The 16,834-nt window shown below is 48.0% G+C and overlaps 1 protein-coding gene across 3 annotated transcripts in view; it reads right to left on the reverse strand.

The window, feature by feature from the left end:
• UNC13B (unc-13 homolog B) overlaps positions 1 to 16,834 on the reverse strand; it is a 326,084-nt gene that overhangs the window by 74,464 nt on the left and 234,786 nt on the right. For all 3 annotated transcript variants that reach the window (XM_090037508.1, XM_090037507.1, XM_090037509.1), the window contains 6 exons: positions 13,611 to 13,761; positions 12,232 to 12,300; positions 10,237 to 10,326; positions 6,840 to 6,974; positions 5,864 to 5,997; positions 4,920 to 5,005 (listed from right to left, as the gene is read on the reverse strand). In XM_090037508.1, the coding sequence (XP_089893634.1) occupies positions 4,920 to 5,005; positions 5,864 to 5,997; positions 6,840 to 6,974; positions 10,237 to 10,326; positions 12,232 to 12,300; positions 13,611 to 13,761 (665 nt within the window). The remainder of the gene's footprint in view (positions 1 to 4,919; positions 5,006 to 5,863; positions 5,998 to 6,839; positions 6,975 to 10,236; positions 10,327 to 12,231; positions 12,301 to 13,610; positions 13,762 to 16,834) is intronic.

Consider the following 16,834-nt stretch of genomic DNA (forward strand, 5'->3'; position numbering starts at 1 on the left):
ACTTAGCCCACAATGGTTGCCCTTAGCCAGTGAGCTTGGGGACATGGCACAGATGAGTGCACCAGCCTGGGATTTGAGAGACCTCTGCAAGACTTAGGTGCAGCAACTTGGAAGCGCCTGAGTGCTTCTTTGGATGTAGTCCTCATGCACTTCGCACCTCTGCTCTCCCACTTATAAATGGGAAAATAACAGCACTTCCCCAGCTCAGAGGTGCCAAGAGGATAAATATGTTCGTGACTGTGCGGTGCTGGGTTCCCACAATAATGGGACCACATAAAGGTGCTAAAATGGGTCAGACGGGTTCTGATTTGCAAGGGAAAAAAATCACTGCAACTCATGAGAATCCCTGCCAGAACCCTCTGTCGAAAGCCCGTCGGCAGGACTGGCAGCAGAGGCCTTGCTGCTGGCCTCGACTACTGAAATGGTTCAAAACCAGCCAGAGTCAGGCTCTGGGCTGTTTCTACACTGCATCGTATTTGGCAATGCCATCAGAAACAAATGCTCAGGTTGTCTCTGTCCCAGTTCGGAAGGAGGCAACAGCACTGCACAGAAGCAGACACCTGTAGGTCATCTTGGCCAGGCAGCTAACGCAGTGGACCTTGTTTATATTTTTGGCCAATTCACAGGTCCCAATGAGGGGTCCTACTGCGAATCACTCGGGATGTTGGACGTCACCATCAAGCCAGTGCTGGAGGTAGCTGGCAAGAAGAGTCTTCTTCACAGCAGCTTTCCCACCTCCTGTGGCATGAGCAGCTTTGCCAGACCCCCTTGACAGGTCGGGTTCAGATCAGTGCAAAGCCACTGGTACATGACAGCCAACTACTTTCCAAAGGGTCAAGGCAAGGGAAGCAGCTCTCTACCTACATGCAGCTAGAGACTACCAAAGGGCAGGAACTTACCACTCGGCAAGTTGAACGAGCTCATTTTGTCCAGAACTTAGGAACAGACACATAAGGAAAAACATGATGAGAACAGTTAGGAGAGAGTAGTCAACTTCACAAGGGTGGACACATGCACACACACTATACCCTCCCCTCACTCCCCAATTTATTTCCTTGACAACATATGCTTTGGCTTGCGCTGGGGGAAGATGCTGCTGCTCTATCATGATAAACACACACAGCCCTGGGACACACTGGGGTAGAGCGAGAGCTCGGCAGATACCGATAATGCCGCGGAGTTTGGTTTCAGGACACGGCTTTATTGGAAGGAAGAAAGAACCAAGGTTAAGCTATTACAAACACCTGAGTGCCACAGCCGAGATGGGTAAAATCTGTCCTTATGAGACTTCACTACGTGTTTTATTAAAAGCAAGTATGAACAAAAATGATCTCACTTGAGCATCCGAATTTAAAAGAAAGGCAACAAGAGTAATGACGCTTTCACTCATTTTAAAGCCTGTTGGGGGAGGTTGGGAGAGAAGCACTGTAGGTTTCTAGACAGTAAAAAAGGATTTAGAAGCACGTTGGCCTAAACTCAGAGTTGCTGCATGGAAAAAGTTGCAAAGATCCAGTCTCAGGAAAGAACTGGCATGTTACTGGGAACTAAGTAGGTGCAAATACACAGAACTGCCCCATCTAGCACGTCCACCTTCCCGGATCCCCTAACCTGGCAAATCCTTTTCAGTGCACTAGATTCTCCTTTACAAGTCACAGCATACCCAAAACTGCTCTATAAATGGAAACTCTGAATCTACGTTCCTCTTGCTGCTAGCACTTGTTATATACTCGCATGCTCCCGGGGAATGGTGCACGGTACCAGAAACAGAGCAAGTCCCAGGCCTGAGAAATTTGCAGCTGAAAGGACAGCAAGAATGGGCCAGGACATACTGGGAAAACCCGCAAGGCAATACCCTCCCACCCTCTGGTAGGAGTCATGGTTGGAAGGCTTTGGAGTTGTGGGTGGGAGGCAGAATTCGCCAGGGCACTGACCACCTGCTGGAAAGATTCACAGAGGAGATTCAGCTCCAGAGTCAAAGTCATGTAATAATTAGAAATGCAATTTATAGCAGCTTTGCCTTGATTGTACTGGGAAGGAATAAGAGGAATCTGAAAAGAGCAGCAGCAGCACTGACCAGGATGGGGACAAGGATTGTAACCATCAGGACAGAGAAGCAGGAGGGAGGGGTAGAGTCAAAAAGCACAGGGGCAAAGAGCACTGGAGTTGCAGGGACTGAGATGGGAATCAATGAAGTTCCAGTGGTGAGCAGGAGCGATAGGAGGGACATCGTAACAGGATGAGGCCACTACCCTGTGCTGTATGCTCAGCATATGGGCAGCTAAGGGGTCTGGGGCTTTCAAGAGGAGGAGGTTGGCATCGTCAGCGAGAGACTTGGAACGAGGGACAGGCAGGGCTCAGAAGGAAGGAAGATCTGGCTTTAGGCCACAGCAAGTTTAAGCTGATGGTGACACACAGGAGGCAATGTCAAGTAGGCAGTAACATGGGATGCAAGAGGAGACAGGTGCTCAGCACAAAGAGCGCAGTATTATGAACACGTGGGAACAGCCAGAGAAGGTGTGAAAGGGATGGTGGTAAAGGGGGTGCGGGGAGAGAAGAGAGCAAGATAGCCGGAGGCAGGAGAGCACAAAGCAGCACCCTTCCAGCCTGCCTTCCTGGCGTGGTCGGTGGCTGCAAACAGGAAGGAGTTGGGAAGCGGCCAGCGTGACAGGGAAGAGATGATTGCTCTTGCCCATCAACCAGCTGCTGTCTCAGCCAAGCAGCAGGGCGCTACACAAGCCTGACAGCAAACCTCCTCCACTTCCCCCAGATGCACACCTTCCCCGGCTCTACCCTGTGTCACAGTGACCCTGCCCTGTGATGCGGCAGCATGGATAAACACAGACCCCGTCTGCAGGGCTGTCAACTCTCCAGCTGCAGCTGGCTCACTTGAATCAGAGAAAAGCACAACAGGCTTGGGGCAAAGCACTGAGAGCAACTGCATGTACCAAGTGTGCTAGAAGCACTGAGCACAGCATACGTGGTCCTCGGGGACAGGGGTCCAGGAACCTTCTGTTTTAATACAATTAGCTCTGGATTAAAGACCTGGCTTGTTAAATGCTGAAGCAAACCAAACTCCTAGCATGGTCAAATAATACAGCGGGGGTGGACTGCTCTTGTACCTGACAGGAGGGAGGCTGTGCTGTGCACGACTGTTCCTTAATGAGATCTAATGAAATTCAGCTGCCCCCAAAATCACTACTGAAATGAGACATCTGCCTTGGAGCAGCCTGGCTCTTCTAGGCATAACCTGAGCTTCTGGGGATGGTAAAATCCCTCCTTACCAACAAGACTGTCTTGATTGTTTGGAGATGGAGGCCAAGGAGCCTATTGGTATCTTATGTATTACTCCAACACCCCTACAACTGATTCAAGCCAGAGGATTTTCTCACTGACCAGAAGCCAGCGATCAAGGAATGGACTTTTCACTTAGCTGCTTGTCATGGATAAGGCATTTAAGAATTACCTGATGGCCAGAAGACAAACAGACTGGAGTTGTGGCAGACAAAATTATGGCCCCAAGCATGGTAAGCATTCACATCAAGAGCAGATTCCCCAACCAGCCGGACAGAGTTGAAATGGAGCCTGGTATGCTGGGACCAGCCGCCTCCATGATTACGTGGCTCCTTGAGATGGGAGAGCTCATGCCTACCCCGGTTTATGCCCTTTTTTCACATTTTGACAGCTTGCCAGCTGAGTTGGGCAAACTCTGGACCCTCCTGAGGTAGGAGTCTCTACAGACATGATGGAGATCACTGCACATTGCTGCACAAGGAAGGATTTAATAGAATCACAGACAAGGAGGGTTGGAGGGACCCCAGGAGGTCACATCTAGTCCAGCCCCCTGCTCCAAGCAGGGCCAACCCCAGCTACATCATCCCAGCCATGGCTGAGCCAGATCTTAAAAACCTCCAAGGATGGAGTCCACAACCTCTCTGGGTAAACTGTCCCAGTGCTTCACCACCCTCCTCGTGAGAGTTTTGCCTAATATCCAACCTCAACTTCCCTTGCTGCAGCTTGAGCCCATTGCTCCTTGTTCATCATCTGCCCCCACTGAGACCAGCCCAAATCCATCCTCTTTGCAGCCCCCCTGCAGAGAGGTGAAGGCCCCTCAAGCTGCAGATTCAATCAGCCCAGTTCCCTCAGCCTCTCCTCGCAAATCATGTCCCTCAGCCCATGAATCATTTTCATTGCCCACCACTGGACTCTCTCTAACTTGTCCACATCCTTTCTATAGTGGAGGGCCCACAGCTGGACACCGGACTCCAGATGTGGCCTCCCCAGTGCTGAACAGAGGGGAAGAATCACTGCCCTCGATCTGCTGGCATCGCTCCTGCCGATGCAGCCCAGGATGCTGGTAGCCTTCCTGGCAATGAGGTCATACAGTTGACATGGAGGCACACTGCTGATTTCCACAGTGCTCCAGACTCAAGACCTTCCTGCTGCCAACACAAAACCCTTGCTATGCAAGGAAACTGCCGCCGTGCAGCGTCTGTTCCAGTAGTGTCAGCAGCAAACTATTTTTAGTAACTAGCAGCAGTTTTAAACCATGTCAGCTGCACGCTGCAAACAATTCTGTCCAGCAAGTTGCAAAGAGAAGAGCCAGGAGCAAAAGTGAGGCAATGCTGCTCCAGTGCCAACAGCCAGCATGGGAAAACTAACTATAAGCTTCCATTTATTTCTGGTGACAGTTAGGAGGTTCTGACCACCGAGAGATTAGGCAGCTTTGTAGCCATCCCTGCACTTCCTAATGCTCCATGACCTGTGCTGCTGATGTCTACTGGAAAATTACTCTAGACAGTGGTATGCAAGGATCACTATGTAACCCTCTGCCTCGAGTCCTGTTCATACAGAAGGGCAGCATAAAAAGGTTAATCCTCAGAGGCGGTCTGGCCATGGTGAAAGACCCCGGCGACGCTCACCTTCCATGGCGTACTTCATGTCCTGGGCAAACAGATTCCACATGACTTCAGCACTGATCTTCCCAACAGCAAGCTCCTGCGGAAACCTGAGTGAGAAATTTGGAAGCAGCGTTAGTGGGGTGCACAATGAGGGGTGATGTCATTCAGCCCTGAGCTAACCTATGTGCTGAAAAGTTCAACCGGGAGGAAATTTCCTTTATATCTTGAGGAGACACAATGCCAGCCACACTGTAAATACCTCTGCTGCCATGACTGCTCTGGGCCTGTAGACGCCAGCCATGCAGTCGCTGGTTTTGAAAACAGCTACATGCTGCAATTCCCTGCCATGTTAGCTCACAATGCTTCTCCCTCCTACACCTCTTCCTTTTCCACTTTACACAAGTGACTCCTTAGCCTTTGTTGGGCTTACTGCACAGCATTGCCAACACTAATCAGCTATCTCTGCAACGTTAAAAACCATAATCCCTAACCATAACCTGTCCCTCTGCCTACAGAGAGACATCAAATGTTTGTCTTTCACCTCCTCAGGGGCAATCATGGGTCCCCTTTCCCAACCCAGCCCACTGCAATATCTCAGTACAGCACAAAATGCAATGCTCCAAAACCGGTGCAAAATGCTGTTACCAAATGTGCACGTTTCAAAAGTGCACCCCAGAAAACTGCACAAGAAAAAACAACTCTCACCCCATTTTCAGGTGTCTCACTGAGCTCAGGACTGAAATAAGCAAGGTGTAGGGGTGCGAACTCCATCGAAACTGAACTTTTTGAAACTCTTCCATCCCAAGCAAAAAGTTATTTATATAGACAGAGACAAATAAGACAGAAAGACAGACAGACAAGATAAGTATTCTCTATCAATACACAAATGACAGAAAAGGTCGAAGGCAGAACAAACAAGAAGGCTACTTCTAGTACGAGCCATAAAGGACATGGAGACTTCTTACTGGTTTAGGACAGGGATGTACGAGTTTTTATCCTCTTCTATAATGGAAACTATCAGAGTGATGAGTTTGGGCCAAAAATCAAGGTTCCTGATGCTGGGGCCTTGCTCCTCTGGAGGGAGATCCTGATTTTTGTTCTGAAAAGGAAGCCACGGGAAACTAAGTACTGAGTTTAAACTAGAAGATGACTTCTCATCATGCCGCCTGTTTCATGTGCACTCCATATGCCACCCCCAGCTGAAGGCTCCACCATCCCGTCTCCCTCCTGACAAGTCGCTTGATGGAGAACAAACATCCTGGCATAACAGTCATGCCGCTAAAGGGCGAGTCTGGCACTTGGTATTAAAAATTGCCCCTGCGTCAAAACCAGAGGCAAGCTGATGAAGTTGTTGCTAACACTTTCCAACCTAGAATATCTTGAACTTTCCGGTTGCATGGTTGATATTTACTTCTCTACCAGTGCTGACAAGAAATGCACCCGCCTGCACGCTGCCAAAAAGAAAGCACTACAGCAAGTAGAAACTTAACAATTTAGGTCTTGATGCTGATTGTACAGATCAGCAACCACAGCACAATCCTCCCCACCCCCAGTCATAAATGAGATTCAATGCAACAAGCACCTAGCACCAAGTGTATGCAGTGGAAACCCAATTTTCTCTATTAGCCAAGTATGTGTTCTAATTAGCAGTTGCTTACGGAACACGATGTCAAATCTCCTCTCTCAAATATCTGCTCTAATCATGGAATAAATGTTTGCTTCTCACCGAAGTGATCTGCAAAGCAATTAGTTACTGTAAAATAAAGATCTTCTTTCATTCAAAGCCCAATCAATGCTCATCAGCTGGCTAGGATGAAACTGCATTCGGAAAACTGGAAGCCACAAGACGTCGTGGAAGTTAGGAAAGCTCCAGTAATTATATTCACTATTAACTCAAGTCACTTGGCAGCCTAGATTTCCGCACATCTGTCTGCTACTCACAGGATCCAGCTGATATTCGCGGCTGTACAGCTCGTGGCAGTTGTTGAAGATGTATTCATAAGTTGAGTTGAGACAGGCCTTAACGCAGTCCTTCACAACTTGACTGGCTCGGGGCGGACTCTGGAGTTCTTGGACCTGAGAGGAAGCAGGATTGAAGTTAATCACAAGACATGGTTTATGGAAACATAAGGGGAGAAGGGACCTCAAGGACCACCAGTCCAGTGCACGAATACAAGACGTGCCATTTCTAATCCATCCTTATCCAGTCTCTTCTTGGAAATCTCCAAAGGAGAGTCCAGGACCCTCCTGAGCAATCGCTTCCTCTCTCCTGCTCTTTGCACAAGTTGGATTTGTTTTCTGAAAGGTAAGCGCCACCTGGTTTGCTTCAGACTGAACCCACTGCTTTGTGTCCTGCCCCTCTGCCAAGGGAGAGGAACATTTCTGCCTCTTCTGTATGGCAGCCTTGCAAATAACTGAAACTTGCTATCATTTGCTCCATCCACCCCACTCAGCTCCTTTCCCTGAAACTAAATACACCGAGTTCAGTACCTCTGTATTCACGGGGAGAAGGAGGCTGAAAGGGGAACCTGCAAGGACCCACAGGAAACACAGGCGTGTGCCTGGATTCACATCCCTCTCCACTGCTCAGCATCAGACTGAGAACGGCACAGGATGCGCCTCTCGGGTCTGCACCTGGAACCCGGAGCCCTTTTTGAGGGTAAGTGCAGAGCTCAGGACCTGGTGCAGTCTCCCATCATTCGTGTAACAGCACAGTCACCCAGGGAGTCACTGCAGCGGGCTCCAGGCTCTCCTCAGCCCACATTTCTACCTCCAAAAAAGGCACTATTCACCAGGCTAGTGAAAAGTGTGGGTGCAGGACCCCTCACGCTCCTCCTGCTCTGTGCAGCCAAGACCTGTGGGGCCAGAAAGCTTGTGCACGAGGGAGCCCAGCTGATGGAAATTCAGCTGAGATTACAGTCCCATTCCTTGGGCTGCTTACACAGGTTAAACGAGACAATGGGAGAAGCAGAAATAACCCGAAGAGCAGGGACCAGAGCCCTGGGCTCCATCCCCAGGCAAGTGCCCGATCAACTAGACCAGAGTCAGGCTCTCTCTTGCTTGTTCTCTTCCTGGGCTGCAGACTCCCCACCCAAGCCTGGTGGTTCGGGCAGCCTGAGACGTGCAAGGTGATGCTAGTTTGAATCTCCTCAGGCCGAGAGAGCCCAGAATCTTCCTCCTTCATCTGCCACATTATCGAGGGAAACGACTGTGGCTCCTGTGCTTCATGCCAAGTTCAACCCCGCTGGTGTGTTAGGCGGGCTCAGAGAACTTCTCCCGCACCAGCACCTACCAAATGCTTAGACAAGGACTATGTCCTGCTCCAGCACAGAGGAGGATCATAACAGAGGTTATGTTGTGGGGAGAGGGGGGAGGACACATGCAGCTGCTCACCTTGGGGTGCTCCACATAGGCATGGCAGGTCCCAAATCATAGAAAATGAGGGCTGAAGGGACCTCAGGAGGTCACATCTAGTTCAACCCCCTGCTCCAAGCAGAACCAGCCCCAACTACATCATCCCAGCCAAGGCTTTGTCTACCTGGGTCTTAAACACCTCCAAGGATGAAGAGTCCACCACCTCTCTGGGTAACCCACTCCACTGTTTTACTACCCTCCTGGGGAGAAAGTTTTTCCTAATATCCAGCCTCAACTTCCCTTGCTGCAGCTTGAGCCCATTGCTCCTTGTTCTGGCCATCTGCCCCCACTGAGACCAGTCCAGCTTCATCCTCTTTGCACCCCCCGGCAGGGAGGTGAAGGCTGCTGTTCAATCCTCCTCGGTCTTCTCTTCTGCAGACTCAATCAGCCCATTTCCCTCAGCCTCTCCTCACCAGTCATGTCCCCCGGCCCCTAACCATTTCCATTGCCCTCCGCTGGACTCTCTCCAACATGTCCACATCCTTTCTGTAACCGGACACAGGACTCCAGATATGGTCTCCCCAGTGCTGAATAGAGGGGAAGAATCACCTCCTTCGATCTGCTGGCAATGCTCCTACCAGTGCAGCCCAGGATGCTGGTAGCCTTCTTGGCACAAAGGGCACAATGCTGGATCCTGTTCAGCTTCTTGTGCCCTGTCCCACCCATGTCCTGTTCTGCAGAGCTGTTGCCCAGCCCATCTCACAGTCTTCCCTGTTGTTGGGAAAGCTCCTGGAAAGACTCCATCAGAGCTCATGGCGCCTGATGGGCAGAGTCCCCAGTAAACCATATGATTTTTAAACTTTATATCTTTCACCGATAACTGTAACCCACATTTTAAAGTTGCTGACAGAGACATTTACAACACGTTGCCATACCCTTTCTCCTCTTGTAGACTTAGTCTTTTGTTACAGATTCATTAATTTAACTAAACACATGCTGCCTTCCTGACCCAGAAGGGTTGGCAGGCATATTATCTAGGATGAGATGCTATCCTAGGACAAATCTGCTATTGCTCTACATTCCAGCTTCTTTTAACTTCTTAGTCTTACGAATCAGGAAGCATAATTTCACATTTTGAGGACTTGCAAAACTGAGTAAACATTTTAAAAGAGTTAACAGGAACACAGGGCTGGGACGAAGCTGTGTGGTGAGTTTGTGCCTTTGTTTTTCAGAACCTAAAACAAGTTTTTTAGGCAAGGAAGGTTAAGTGAGGCTTGATGAAATAGATGATTTGTAACTCCAAAAATGATAAATCCGTTTGCTTTAAAAGCCAAGGACTAAGGCTAGCAAGTGACAGTGTACTCACCTTCTACAGAATTTATAAAACTCACAAGGTTAAAAACACAGAAATGAAGAGTTGAAGATCTCAAAAATCACACTGACATAGTGATACACAAAATGCGACTACAAACAAGCTTCGGTACTGCATAACAACCTTAAGTATCAGCTCATGGATTTTTTTATTAATAAAAATGTTATCTTGACTCCACTATTTTCTTTCAAGGGATACTGCTACATGGGAGCTATTACAATTTATAAACATATTTATCAGTCAAGAGATGTTTTGGTGCAAACTTAATTGTTATCTATTGATTTTTTTTCCATGTGGCTCTACAGGAGTTTATACCATTGTAAGTAAGTGAATGTGTGAGAAGCTACCTTCAGAGAGACAACACATGCCTCTCAATGCGATTGTACACAGTGTCTATGATATGAAAATCTTGATGAAAGAACACTATTGATTTTGCCCGAAGAGTTGAGGATGTTGTGAAACACCAATAAGAGCTTATCTGGATGGCAAGAGATGTATGATGCCTTTTCCCTTCTTCTAAGTGCCTAATACATGTAGGCACAAGCACGATGGATTAGATGTTCACTGCGACGTTCTCTTTGAAGAGTACAGGATACCTCCCCCCCTCCTTACCTTCATTCGGAAGAAGGTGATGCTGGTCAGCAAATCCACCGTGGATTTCAAGTCTTGTAACCGCTCAGGACTGCTGGCTGGGAAATTGTTCTATGGGCACAAAGAGGAAACCACGTTTGAAAGAGCTACTCACAGCCCGCACAAATAGCTGAGAGGAACAGACATATGCAGGTGAGCTCCCCTGTCAAGCCAACAGCACGTGCATACTCTCTCCTGTACTCCGGGCACCAACCAGCACGGGATGGTGAGCACTGTAAACTGAAGGGGCAAGTCCGGCTCTACACACCAGGCAGAAAGAACATTCCCAAAACAAAATGCTTATTTCCTCCTGGCACGTGGAAACTAGGAAGCAGGAATTAGACAAGCATCCCAGAACAACAGGCCCGTGAGCACAGCACGTGCCGTGCACAACACCCGACTGTAAGGGAATCACTTGCATCGGAGCTAGCTAGAAAGAACATCAGCTGTTTGGTGGGGACAATTAATTAGGAGCCCATTTATTCCAATCAAGACTCATCATTACAAATTACAGCTAATCACACTTTACCACAGCACGCATATTCTGCTGCCATTTTTGGCAGACAAGATAGACTACAATTCAGTGTACATGTATTTCCTATAGTATACTGCAGATACTACAAAGCGTTGCTGCAAATCAGCTTTCTGCAGGCAGAGGGGAGGGGAACAGGGTTTTTCAAAGCTCTTTTTTAGGTGGCAGTTGCCTATACCAACTTCCAAGCCTTCCTCACTAACCGCAATGCAGACATGGTCTGTGCTGGATCACGGAGCTCGAGGTGCGAGGTCACTAGGGTTGTGCCTGGAGCTCCAGCCCAAACTACATTATAACAGACTGCAGATTTTGTTTTCTGCACCCTGCCCTGCTGCGGGGAACATCAAGCGGCTGGTTTCACACTGAACTGCAGGATGTGCTGCAACTGCTGTTTTTGCTCAGGGTGAACACATGCATTGCCCTTGCTAAGTCAAGTCTCTCTGATGCATCCAAGACTCCCGAAGCACATTACACTTAGGATATGATTAACCAGCTAATGACATGTTAAGTTGTGAGCTAGCCACACCGTAAAGCAATTAATGGCTTCATAAAACTGAGAACAAGCCACAAAGTTGTTTCACAAAAAATGTACAATAACTCTGTGACTGGTTCCTAACATGCCATTAATTGAATGTGTGGCCAGGTGCATGCATCAGATCCCATTGCGCCTTTACCTGCATGTCTGACAGGGGTCCTAGACAACTATCCTGAGCAAGAAAAGTGCCCAACGTCATGCTTACGGGCTATCTGGGACAAAAAATCATAAGTGATCTAGGGCTATCAAATGACAAGCTCCACCGATGCCCCAACTGCAATGAACAATGGCTGTTCTATGCAGGTGCCTACAAGGGGAAAGGACAAGATTTCCAGCTACACACAGTGCAAGAAGAAGCGAAGTAGATTTAAAAGGGAGGTTTCTTTGAGCAGCAGAGGCAACCATTACTGCACACACAACCTGTCTGAGGGGTTGCAGGGGTCTGAGCCTGCAAACACGTCTTACCGACTGAGGGCAAAGGATGCAGCTCAGACTCTGGTCAGGCCCGCAGCTGGGTTCACTCACAGGCTTGTACCCTACCACAGGAGGCTGCAGCACTAAGCTGCTCTCCTGTGGTAGGTACGTCTTTCAGACTCCAACTCAGGGCTCCTGCTGGCATTCAACTCAAAGGCACTAACTCAGTATGATAGCTTGTCACACAAGGAGCAAAAGGTGGATATAGTTCTGAATCTCAAACTACTCTGAAAAAACTTAAGGGAGCTAAAATGTCAGAAAAGCGATGGTTTGCTTTTTAACCAGAATGAAAACTAGCACCGAATAAAAGAAGAGTGGGCGCCCATACTTCCAGAAGTCAAGACAACTGTCTAAAAGAGTGACACATGCTAGAGAAAAACCCAGGCTCTGAACTCTTTCCATCTCCTCCCTGAGCAGCCAAAAGTACTCCACTTACCCTATACATAGAGAGGTCGATTCGGAGAGAGTTGTGCAGCTGGTCCAGAAGTTTAACAAATCTCTCTTTCTGTTGAGCAGAAAAGAAAAGTAATAAGTGTTATGCTCCATCACTGAAAATTAGATCCAATGAACACTTAGAATAACCAGCACAATGCCAGAGAATTAGTGTTGGGTCACAGGAGCGCGGGAGGAAGAGCGGTGGATATATTCTATCGCACAGCCTTGCAAAGAAAACAATATTTTTCTAAAGGGTCCTGAAGTCACTGCTGCACGGGCCCCAGGAATAATCCCAGGATGACATTAGGAAGGGTGGAAAAATCCCCCTTCATCCCTTCGGAGATGGATGTACCATTCAATAGCCAGACTGAAAGACCAGAATTAGTTCACTATTCCCAAGACTGGACAAAGAATGACAACATTTAGGAGAACAGCATACTCCAAGACAAAGCAACACACACAGAAGCACTTAATTCGCAGCAGTGATACAAGACCCCGCTCATGTAATTTAGGCATTACAGTTATACTCCAAGGCTCTCCAACTCCTCCTTGCTTGTGTTGGCACTGGACCTATGATCCAGTCCTAAAACCTTGTTCCAGGCCAGCACAGCTTTTCTTTAGACCAACCACGACTCCTTCCATTCGATAATAAGCAAATTTCATTGATACATAGCGATAGCAATTAAGATTAATACGAGTGAAGCAAGCAAAATGCCTATGCACTTTTACTTATTTACCAGTCTCTGTGCTCCATGCTGAGTTCAAATCTGTGCTGGGTTCATTTGCTACTGCACTCTCTCCCACTCAGCCACATGGGACAGAGCACATAGCAGAGCCTGGGCTATACCAAAGCCTATTCTGGTAGTCCTCAAAGTCCCAAAGGATACTGCACATCACAGTGAAAACAACTGAATGGGAGTGGGAGTGGGGTCTGGACAGTTTAATTCATGTCTTAATAAACCAGTGCAAACTCAAGTGGAAACTGAGTTATATAAGCGCCAAGTGCAGGACTGAAAAAAAAAAGCTGTTTTGTTTTTCAACCCGAGTTCTGAAACCATTCCTTCACGCGGCGTATATCATCAACAGCATAAGCACACAGAGTTTAATATAATGTGCTCATTTCCATACCATCTGGGCTCTGGTGTTATTGGAACAGAGTGCCACCATCACAATGCTTTACACTGATTAATATCCGACATACACGAATAAGATGACAACGACTGTTTTCCAGCTTCATGAATATGCATTCCATGGCTCTTGGACACAATGCTCCTTAACCAGGATGAGCGATTTGTTGGAAGTCAGATGCCAATGAAAAACAAGTAAATCAAGCAAGTTTGGCTATAACTGCAGTACAGAACAGCTACCATTGAAACGCACCCCAAAATTGGAGGCTGAGAAGCGGTCAGAAGCAGACACGTTGGTGGAGGCAGTTGTGTGCGCATAGTACGCATTGATATTGGCCAGTAAGGTGCTCATCACAGCTGGCACGCCAGGGCACATGTACTTGGAAGAGAGACATGCAAAATGCCTGAAAAGACACAGATAAAAGACATAAATAAGATGCCTGAAAAGACACAAATAAGGGTCGACTCAATCTGCGATTCTACAGATTTCAGGAAACCAACTTGAAAAAACTTAATAAAAGTAAAACGTTGGCTCCCCAGTGGGAGGCACTGGTCTTCACTGCCGCTGCGGCCCAGCCTCGCAGCCCACCCAGGGGGGCACGGTGCCAGCTGGCAGGGCGGCATGAAGAGCAGTAGACAAGATGGCAGCCATCCCCCTGTCCCTCCTCCCCCTGCCAGGGCCTCTCTGCCAATCAGCATCAGGGGGAGGGGCCACTGAGCACAGCTAAGAAATATCCACGGAATTTGCTATTTATGCCGTGACCAACCCATGCAAATTATTTCGTTTCTCCATGGTTTACGCAGCCCCCTACAAATGAGGCTTACAGTTTACAAGGTTATTCCTGGGCCCCCGGGACTGGGCAACCCTGTAACAGAAGCAATGCATTCCTCTAAGGACCACAGTGATTATGGCTATACAGTTCATCCAGAATTGTACCTATATAGGGGGATTTTATACTAAATAGCATAGGGAAACCTCCTCCTATACTAAGCCTTTCTGAAAAAATATTTACCCAAATCCAAGATGACCCTGAATTTAAGACTAACCCCCCCCCCAAACTAGATTCTATAACATGTATGAATGTTATAATTTTCCAAGTATAGAATCTAACTATTGGAGGACCATCTTTAATTAATCTTCCCCCCTCCCCTCCACCACTGCTGCAGCATGGAAAGTAGTGGCAGGGAAGAAGCCAGTGGGGCTTGCCCACTTGCACCTTGTCCCCACCCCTTCCCCCCCTCCCTGTGCCTGCCTGCCCCCCTGCAACCTCTCACCCCCCTTCCCTCCATGAACCTGCTCCCCCGCTGCTTACCCTTGTTCTGGCTGCAGCCCCACTCCAGCCTTTGGTGTGGGGAGACGGGGCAGGGGGGAAGAGGCAGGGGTGGGGGCCAAGCAGGGGAGCAAAGGCTACAGGGAGGAGGTAGAGGCAGCAGCTGTAGCTCCAGTTCCAACCCCGGATCAGGGCTGGAGGCACAGCAGCTGCCACCCCCACCCCAATCACCTCATACTCAAATCCAAGATGAGGGGTGTCCCCCCACCATATAAAGGGGGAGGAGGGTCATCTTGGATTCAAGTAAATATGGTACTTGAACAGATGACAACAAAATAAATCCTTCCATCTAAAGAAGAGCCTCTCAACTCAGCAGTTTATTGCCAGTAACTCTGAACCCAAGATGATTCCTTTGCTCCAGGGCACAATTCTGGGAAGCAATATCTGATGGAAAGAAACTTCACTGTTCCCTCCAATGGCTGGCAGCATCTTCCTAAGCGACAAGCCAGAAGGAAGTGCAAGACCCTCTCCCAAGTGCAGCAGGATCTGCATCCCAGTATCTTTGTGCTTTACAGATCACTCTCTCCTTTAAATCCTTGGGGCTCATCCTGCCATCCTGCAGGAAGTGCCTTGTCTCATTTGCATTTTCTCATTTAATTGCTCTCATGAATGTGCAAGGAAACCTCCTGCAGGAAATCCGAATGCTATTCCAGCAGCATTTGGGCTGGCGGAGTGATTAAACAATCAAAGAAAATCTGTTATAAATAAGGGAAATCACTGCTTAAGGCGGACAATATTTTGCATGACAAAAAAGGCTAATTCCAACAAATAGAGAAAGACACTGAAAAGTTGGGCAATGTTTCAAGTTCCCTTGTGCAAGAAGCTTCCTGGAACTTGCAAGCTAAACTCCCAAGAGCTTCCTTAAGCAGAAAGCAGATCCTAGCCCTTGCCCTCCCTGGGGAACAGCATCATTAACTCCCATGTTACCTGCATTATAAATACCCACTGTCCTTCACTGAGAGCTTTACAGGGATTACTTTAAAAAAACTCCAGTAAACAAATGCCACAGCATGAGCTATCAGGCTGTCAAGCAGTTTAGACACTTGGATGCCACAGATTGAAAATCTAGACAGACACACCACATAATCACCTGCCTGGCTTCATCTGAGCCCTTCACAGGTACGTTTATTGAAGAATGCCCCCCCCCCCCAAACTATTTCCACTCTTTCTAAAAAAATAAAATAAATAAATGAAACCCAAAAGCAGTCCCTGGAGAGAGATGCTGTCTGGGCTTGATGTGAATTTCCGTCGCTTCTCAAGAGGCAGCACAACTTATGAAATGCAGACGCTCCCACTAATCCTTGGATATCACACACCAGCAATGAGCGCCCATGACCTGACCAGAGCATCTCTCATTTCAGTAATTCCCTCCTGCTTTGGTTTTAGAGGCACGGCTGACAGTGAAGATATCTGCATGGAGATTACATTCCCTTTAAGGGCTTCGGGAAGCCCCAGAAATGAAACTCCAACTTCAAAGGTGAATTTCTTCAAGCTAATCTGCCTCTTTCAATATTTCACTAAAAACAGAAAGCGAATGCAGTATAATAGGTTCCCTGCTGGAAAAAAATGAGTTCACTGCAAACCCCTGGCAGAGTTTAGGAGCTAGGGAAGGCCTTCAGCCAGACAGGACTGAACAGGACAACCCAGGTCATCTCCCATGTCAAACCCTCCTACATAAACTGTTCGTCCTAGTTCTCAACTCTGTCCTGGCCAGGAGCAACCTTGCAGGAGTTTCTCATGGCAGTGATAGAGCAGAGGTGTTAAATCTGAGTCACAAATGCTTTCACTCCCCACCATTTCCTCTCACTCCCCGGGCATTTTTATTTGGGTGAGTGGGCAAGTTGAACACCTCCCTGTGCAATGACCAGGAAAAGTGAACATCTTGCAGCAGTGATTCACTGATGGGAATCAAGTCCATGCTTATCTACATCAACAACGCAGATACAGCTGTTCAGATTTAAGCCCCAGTGGAAAGGGCTGTTTACTAGTTATGGTTCTCCTGGAGGTCCTCACACATTGATTTCATGCCTTTGAGGAAGATGAAGTCTCGGAGAGAGAGAGAGAGAGAGGGAGACTGCCCCTTCCTACACACAATAATCCCCAAATGTAACAGCCAGTTGGGAAATCTTGAGCTAAGACAGTCAAC

Source organism: Crocodylus siamensis, chromosome 3 (genome assembly GCF_052110815.1).
Source record: "Crocodylus siamensis isolate JL-2025a chromosome 3, ASM5211081v1, whole genome shotgun sequence".
NCBI lineage: Eukaryota > Metazoa > Chordata > Crocodylia > Crocodylidae > Crocodylus > Crocodylus siamensis.